At 40.2% G+C, this 8,811-nt stretch overlaps 1 protein-coding gene across 1 annotated transcript; it reads left to right on the top strand.

The window, feature by feature from the left end:
• The first annotated feature begins 7,472 nt into the window (after positions 1 to 7,472).
• Positions 7,473 to 8,030, top strand: LOC115954587 (cyclin-dependent protein kinase inhibitor SMR4-like). The gene has a single exon (XM_031072485.1). It carries the CDS (start codon positions 7,526 to 7,528, stop codon positions 7,736 to 7,738), a length of 213 nt encoding a protein of 70 aa, XP_030928345.1. The 5' UTR covers positions 7,473 to 7,525; the 3' UTR covers positions 7,739 to 8,030.
• Positions 8,031 to 8,811: the final 781 nt, after the last annotated feature.

Raw genomic sequence — 8,811 nt, 5'->3', positions numbered from 1 at the left:
GGGAAACCAAGCAGCAAAAAACAAATCTCATAAGTTTTGGGACAGAACCAAGGTCTTGCATGGTCCGACTCAAACTATGGGGAAACCAAGTACAAGAGATGAAAATCAAAAGCTTGGACAGAACCAGTATTGCATGGTCACGGACTCAAGCACTGTGGGGAAACCAAGCACAAAAAACAAATCTCACAACTTGGACAGAACCAAGGTCTTGCATGGTCCACGGACTCAAACCTATGGGGAAACCAAGTACAAGAGGTAAATATCACAAGTTTTGGACAGAACCAAGGTCTTGTATGGTCCTCAGACTCAAACCTATGGGAAAACCAACTACTCGTAAGGAAAAACCACATTACGTAGAATTTGGATTCATCTGAGGAAAACTCTCCACTCGCCATGGGGTCAGTTCCCAAATTGCGGGGATTCGTAAGTCTGCTCTTAGATCTACAGCACCAAGGGAATCGATGCGACGTAGGGCAATACGTCACCTGAGAAACGATTTAAGTTCTTTACCCTCCGTCAACTCCTCGGACGGTACTCTCGTACTTATCACAGAATATTCAATTGTTATCTTTGCTAGTTTCTTGAGTTAAACTTGCTATGAATTATCGCCGTAATGTTTGGTAGTGTTGGTACATTAGAATTGATTGGATTATGTTTCAAAACTTCCTGCTCTAAGTATCATTGAAGAAACAAACACAGGGAGCACACCCTTCCACAAAATAATGTTGCAAAAAGAGTAGTATTCAAAATAAGTAGGCAAAATTTCCTTTTTTATTAAAACAAAGAAACAGTACAGCATACAACAAAAAGCTGAAATCAACTTGTGATAAAACTTGCTACATGATAGAAAGGAAAGTTACAAGGAAGCAAGAGAAGGCCGAGGAGGTAGCACAGACGAGAGGTTGGCTACTGCTTCGAGGCCTTATCCCTTCCCCCATGCTTTCGCATGCCCATAGCTCCGGCAGCAAAGGAGCCCAACTTGAGCCTCACGCCGCAGTGGGGAGGATGCAGGTAGCACAGAGGAGAGGTTGGCTACTGCCTCAAGACCTCGTTTCATCCTCAACGCTTTCACGTGCCCGAAACTCAGGCAGCAAAAGAACCTGACCTTAGGCTAACACCATCTACAAAGAAGATGCAGGGAGCCGGAAGTTGGGAAGCCCCCGCAGAAATTTGCCGGCTACAAGGTAGACAGTGCTGATGGTGGAAATTCCTTCTTCGGACATACCAAAAATCTGGCATGGCCAGAACCTGCTTCGGATTTTGACTAAAAGCGTGGGAAACACCCTCTCCCCTCTGTCATAAGGGAATGTGTCTTTGAATCTATGCCTTCGTTGCCCGTATGTCACTCTTCTGAGCCTGAGGAGAACGTGGCGCCTTTGCGGCGGAGAGAGTTTTTCTTCCCCGACCCTCGTCTCAAACATGACTTACTGCGGGAGGAAGCTGAAGGAGGAGACTAAGGAGCTGGTGCCTAGGCAAAGAAACTTGCTCTCTTATTTATTTGAGGAGATAGGGTGGTGGCATTTAATTAGCGCAGCTTCCCAAGGAACGCTACAGACAAAACGTTTCCAGCTCGACTTCCAACAAACCTCTGCAACGACAAGACTAAAGGAGCCTCGTGGAGGTGCACCTCGAACATCGGGACACCCAAAAGCACCGCGTGGCCAAAGACTATGGAAATATCTCCTGATCTGTGGGCCTAGTAAATTCGCGGCCCATGCCCTTGCTACATGATGGCCCACGGACTACGGCCCACGCCGGGTAATAACTAATGCCGAGGACAACCTCCTGCCCGGCCGCGTACGGGATACCTAAGGAGAGGGAATAAAACAGAACCAAGGCCTTGCATGGTCCTCGGACTCAAGCCTATGGGGAAACCAAGTATAAAAATTATTATTATTACAAGTTATAAACAGAACCAAGGCCTTGCATGGTCCTCGGACTCAAGCCTATGGGGAAACCAAGTATAAAAATTATTATTATTACAAGTTATGGACTGAACCAAGGCCTTGCATGGTCCTCGGACTCAAGCCTATGGGGAAACCAAGTATAAAAATTATTATTATGGGGAAACCAAGTATAAAACTATTATTATTACAAGTTATGGACTGAACCAAGGCCTTGCATGGTCCTCGGACTCAAGCCTATGGGGAAACCAAGTATAAAACTATTATTATTACAAGTTATGGACTGAACCAAGGCCTTGCATGGTCCTCGAACTCAAGCCTATGGGGAAACCAAGTATAAAAATTATTATTATTACGAGTTTTGGATGGAATCAAGGCCTTGTATGGTCCTCGGATCCAAACACGGCATCAAGCCTCCAGTTCTCTCCTCGGCCAGCATGGGTAATCATTATTTTTCACTGGTCGGCCTTATTGGGCCAAACACTTATATTAGAGTTATGACAACATCTTTTTATTATCAAGTATTTTGGTCTTAGTTGTCATCGGTTTAGACACTTTCTCATTGAGTCGAGCAGCATTTACCAATATACAAAAACATAAACGGAATATGCAAAATGAAATAATAAACACTTTTATTAATATAAGAGATTATTACAATGTACAAAAAAGGGCTCAAACAAGCCTATACAAAAGGAGGACTGCTGAAGCAACGATAACATTCGCAGTACAGAGAAGTAAGCAGTCAGGCTTCTTTTAAACTCATCTTCAAGGTCACTTCAGTCTCTGCATCAATATTGCTCATATCATGATAAGAACCTTCTTCGGAAAAGGATGAAGAACAAGGGAAAGGAATCGAAGGAGAAGGAAGAAGAATTGAAGGAGAAGGAAATAGTAAGGAAGAAATCAATGAAGAAGATGGAGGAGATGGATGAGGAAGATGGAGGACATGAGTAAAGAAGGAAGAGAAGAAGAGAGAAGAGATGAAAAGAAAGAAAAGGAGCAAAAGAGGGAAAAGAGAAGGCACCAAGGCGGAACTGGTGCTGGGAAGACTATAAGAGGAAGGTGGAGGAGGGCACCAAGGAGTAAAAGAGGGAGAAGCAGAAGCACTTAGCCCCTGCCTCAGCCCTGACTCCTAACACGTTGGTGCCATATTAGGTACGCTCGTGAGGAGCCGGGTGGTGCTGATATTGGGTATTCTCGACTCAGTCACGCCAAGAGTTCGGCGTGGTGAGCCCCTGCTTCGGATTTTGGCTAAAAGAGAGGCGGGACGGATCTTAAGTCTGCGCCACCCTTGCCCTGATTGAGCCATTTCAAGCTTTATCAAAATATGGTGTCTGGAGGAAGGGCATGATTTCTTCATCATTTGTTGCGATCTCAGAAGAATAGAAGGGAGTTAGTACGAAAGTGATGGCCTCCTGCTTGCCTTCTTATAGGAAGAGCAGAACGGATGGCATTAAATGCATTCAACCTTCCCAAAGAATCTGAAGAAAAAAGAGGCGTCCGTTCCACTTCTCCACCTTATCAAATGAGCCGCCGGATATAAATGAGCCTCGTTAAGGGGATTCATTAAGGGCGCGTCTGGGACATCCAAGCGGCAGGAGCAGATTCCGAGCGGATTAAAAGGAATCCCTCAAAAACCGCCTAACTTCCTGGGAAACCGCTCACATAAATGCGGGATCAAGCCAATGGGCCATATTAAGGGCCCGGGTTTGCCAAAACCCTCCTTTCCAATCCGGAATTCGGATAGAAGGGTTTTGAGGGGCTATTGTGGGGCCCAACAATTCGTGGACCAGGCCCATTTGCCCTTAGAGAGTCCGAGGACCCAATCCGAGGAGAACTGTGGCCCAAGCTCCATGACGCAGAGCACAGACCAATTTTGGGAGGCAGCCGAGGACAGTCTAGTCCTCGGCAGGCCCATAATCCGCCCAGAATAAAGGGATAAATTCGTAAGGAAATCCAAAATACCTTGGGGCGATTACCCTAAATACCCTTCTAGATAAGGCCCAATGCCTGACAGAACCGTACTCTGCAGCTTTATCAAGTCATCCCCAACAATTTCGGGATTAGACTGATGGAACCAATGTCAGTATTTGTAAAGACTGACCCTACACGTGGACGAAGGACATCGAATGCACGCTAGTATAAAAGGAGAAGTAAGTGAATCTAGAAGGGGGGAGAAAAAAGAAAGACTTCATGAATAAGATCGCCGGAACTATCCATGCACAGAACAGAGAAGGTCCTCCGTTGGACAGCCGGAAAGGATCACAAGGGTCCTCGGATCAAGTCCGAGGAGCCCATTCTCAGAAGTGGCAGCATGGCGGGGCTTTAAACGTTTAGGCCCAGTCCATTTTCCACAGGGACCTTTCTGAAATCCAGACCGGACCATCGCCCCGTGACCAAGCCAAGCTTTTCAAGCCCACTCTCTACAAATCGATATTGTGAGGATCTCTCCCGCCGTGAACCCAAAAATGTCACTGGCCGCGCAGGAATCTGTCCTTACAATTATATATATATATATATATATATATATATATATATATATATATATATATATATTATCATTCTTAGCTTCAACAGCATATCCACATCTTTCTGATGCTCTCCACCTTGACTGTCATTCCCTATTTGTGACTTGTGAGATCACCATTTGTTTGACGTTTATGTTTGTATTGAGGGAACTTCTATAAGAAAAAACCATTGAATTATAGGTAACTATGTTTCTATTAGGCAATTACCAAACTGTCAACCATGTGAGGCATTAATTGAGAATTTAAGGTGAAAAAAAATTTGGCAGGCATTAACCAAGAACTAGTCTCAAAGACTTTGTGATCTTTACTTAGAAGCCTCCACGACTGAAGCTCAAGCCAACGATAGCATGATGAGGTTGGGCTGACGCTAAGATCGACGTCGTGAACTTGTGATAGATAAATAGAACAATGGTGAGGTCTGATTAAGAACGAAAGTGTCGTGATTTGGGTGGAGATGGTCACTAGGTTGTGATGGGTGGTAGGTGACGTTGCTGGGTCACGACCTGGTTGTGTTGTCCATGCGGGTCTGTTTGGTTTTGGTATTGGATGTATGATATTAGATCTAGTTGGGCTGATTTGTGCCTGATCTATTTGGGTTTGAATCATTTTATGTTTGGTATTGGATCACGTTGGGTTGATTTGAATTTTGATGTGGTTGTGTTTGTTTGATCCTGGACAGAGAAAATGTTGAATTGGAGAAGGACAAGGTAAAAAAAAAAAAAAAAAAAGGTGAAAGAAGAAAGATATTGGAAAAACTAATATATATAAATAATAATAAAGTAATGAAAGTACTGAATCTAATAAAGAATATGAATAGTAAGAACATTCATACCAAGAATATATGAATGCCAAAAACTTTAAAAAAAAAAAAAAAAATCATTTTTGCCACTCATCCCACAAAAAAAAAAATATTACAGGTCTGTTTGGGATCCACTTATTTTATTAAAATTGAAAACTTTTTACTGAAAATACTTTAAATAATGTTAAAAATTAGTTGAAATAGTAACTCATAAATAGTACCAAAAAATACAGTAGGACCCTTGAATAATAGCAAAATTAAGTTAAATTGTAAAATAAATTGGCAAAAATAATTTTTGCCAAACAGACACTACATCAATGTTGTTATACTTAAATTTTTTTTGGCAATTTAGCAATAATAAACTACCATTTTTAGCAATCTATTGTAGCTCAAAAATTATAAAAAAATAATAATATTTTATTATTCCTTCAATTAAAATACTCTCTTTCTCTCTCTTCTTGTTCTCATTTTGGTTCCGAGATGGGTCTCATCTCGTCGTTCTTATCTCATCTCTCTTTCCCTTGTCATGAGTCACGGTGGTTCATGGATTGAACTGATTGGTGGGTCATAGTGTTGTTTTGTTTTAAGAGGAGGTGATCTGGTGTGAATCACACACCGGATCGGGGTGCGTCTTGTGGTTGCGTTGACGCAGAAATCAGATCAGGGTGCATTTTGTAGTTGTGTTAACATAGAGATCAAATCGGGGGTGCGTTTTGTCGCAGAAATCAGATCAAGGTGGGTTGTTATTAGGGTTCATGGCTGGGGTGGGTTGTTGTTGGGGTTTTGTGGGTGGTGGTTGGTTATGCGTTTGTGGAGATGGTGAATGGTGGGCTATAAGGGTGATTAGACGGAGAGAAAGGGGTGAGGGTGTGACATAAGGGGAGAGAGAAATCAATAAGAAAAAATGAATAGTTTTTAGCTTAGATGTAAAAAATAGAACCTTTGATATTAGATAAATTGTAAAGTGTGTTGTTAATATAGATAAAGTAATGTTTTGAGTTGTTAAAAACTTAAATTTTTAACATTCTTGATGTGAATGCTATAAATTAATTAAAGTAAATTTTAGACCAAATTTAGCCAAAAAATTTTGAGGTTGATGTGAATTCTCACAATGAATTACTCAGAGTTACATTCCCTCAATTTACTTATTATAGGCATTCTCAAAAAAAAAAAGCCCTCAATTTACTTATTATAGGCTACAGCTATCTAATGAGCAGACTACAGGCCCTTCAGCCTTCGAAGTGTTTTCTAGGCCATTGAACCATAGAGGTTTCTTTTTGGGTCTAATTCGCAACCCATCAAAATTGTAGGTACAAAGTGTTTGTCAAAAGGCCAATAATAATAATAATCATCATAACGCGATGATCACACAGGGAAGAGAAGTCGGCCAAAAAGTTTTTTATTTTTTATTATTTTTTTATAGATATTTTTAACTTAAGGGTCCACTTTTAATAATATATTTATTATTAGATTAAGATACCAATAATTTTTAATGTAAACAAAAATTAAATTTTATATTTTTTATCTAATTATTAAAGATTTTATCAATTAAACTAACTAAAACTGATCAATCGGGAAAAAAGTTTTTTAACTTTTTTGTATCACTCTGCAGGCTGGGAACCAAAACTTAGAGGTGAGTTGGCGATGTCCCACACAAAAACGTCATAGCCACAGCCACTTTCCACATGTTCCAATCAAATATTAAGACTCATATTTTTTTTATTCAATTATCAAATATTTCATCAGTTAAATTATTATAAACCTACGAGTCGGCCAAAAAGTAGAAATACTTTTTTGTATCACTTTGCAGGTTGGAAACCAAAACTTGGCGGTGAGTCGGTGACAAAACGACATAGCCACACCCACTTTCCATGTACTCCAATCATCCACCACATTTCTCAAAAAAAACCCCCAACTGGCCAATCCCTCCCTTCTGGGACCCACAATAAGAGAATTAAAAGCATCCCAAACCTCCAAAAAAAAGGAGGGAAACTATTTACCAAAAAAACGTGTGGCCAAGATTCAAAATCAGCGTCCACGTGGCTAAAGTTGATTCACTTTTTATTGCCACCTATGTTACACGTAACCTCAGGCTTTAGTTGCTTCCACCACACGTTTGGATAAGTCAATGTGCACCTTCCGGAACAAGCCAGAGCTTGGTGGGTCCAACTCCAAAAAATTCCCATACTATAAAGCCACTTAAAAAGACTCGCTGTGTCTCACATACTCGTCCGGATTCCAAACTCAAACCAGTACTTTCTTTTTTGGGTTACATTTGAGTCCGAACAGTAACAATGGAGGTGATAGTTGAAGAAGGTTGTAGAACTCCAAGACACAGTGAGTGTCAAATACCAGCGGATTTGGCATGCCCACCAGCTCCGAGGAAGAAGAAGGTGGGTTATGTGATGAAGCAGCGGGACCCGCCCAAGAATGGTTATTTTCAGCCACCTGATCTTGAGGTTCTCTTTACCGTTGCACCCAGGAGAGAAGCTTTTGCTTGGACTTGACTTGATTTTGAGTGAGTGTGTGTATGTGACTCACCTAATTTTAAGTAGGATCTATAGAGTTTAGAGAGGTCTGCAGAATTGCTTTTTTTTTTTTTTTTTGTAAATTATATATTATGTGACCCCTTTTGTTTTTGGTTAAGTTAGAGAAATCCACGAATGGTCGAAGAAATATGTTAACAGTTGCAAATGTAAGTTTATTCGGTTGTTTCATTGCCATGATAAGATGGTACTAGTTGTAACTTGTAACTTGTAACTCAGGCTTTTAGCAGTAACCTTTTATCTTGCAAAGTTATTCTTCGTATGATGTTTGATTTTTCTCTTTTGAGAGGGTTTCAGCAACTTATTATTTCGAAGTTGCAAGAGGACCATGGCTGGTGGATTTCTTTGTCTTTATCAAATTTGCTAAGGTTGTCTGTAAATTGGATTGTAGGTACTGTGTGAACGTGATTTTGTACACCATGGGCCAACACAAGCAGCATGTTATTCATGAATACAACATTCTGCGAAAAACTACCCTAGATTATAGGATAATTAATTTTAGGGCTTAAAGAATAAGACTTGCTATAAGGTTCCCACATAAATAAGCCCAACCAAAATTTGGGCACGGCCTCAATAGTACCATTATTGGAACTGGTCGAGGACAATCATGAAATGGGCAGCCAAGACTAGCTTGCTTAAAAACGATCAATGGCAGCCCGGCCTCAATAGGCCCAATCGAACCAAAATGACCGTACAATCCGAATAAAGTATTAAATTGGAGACCTCCTTGAGCAGCCAAGACAAGCTTGTTTCAAAATTAAAAAACCAAAGGGCGGCTCAGCAATGAAAAAAGAGCTATATATATATATATATATATATATATATATTTATATATATATATATATGAGCATAACTTAAGTATAATACAGTTATCTTCTTAAAATTCAACCATATAGCTACTTAATTAAAAAATACACTTCCATCCCATGAGTTTGAGAAAAAACTCATATAGCAAAATTTTAAAAAGGTTTCCTTAAGTACTGTACCAAGTTTTGTCATATATATATATATATAAATATATATATATATATACA

This window comes from Quercus lobata, chromosome 8, assembly GCF_001633185.2.
Source record: "Quercus lobata isolate SW786 chromosome 8, ValleyOak3.0 Primary Assembly, whole genome shotgun sequence".
NCBI lineage: Eukaryota > Viridiplantae > Streptophyta > Magnoliopsida > Fagales > Fagaceae > Quercus > Quercus lobata.
The sequence above is the reverse complement of the archived record's forward strand: the minus strand, read 5'-3'. Positions and strand labels throughout refer to the sequence as shown.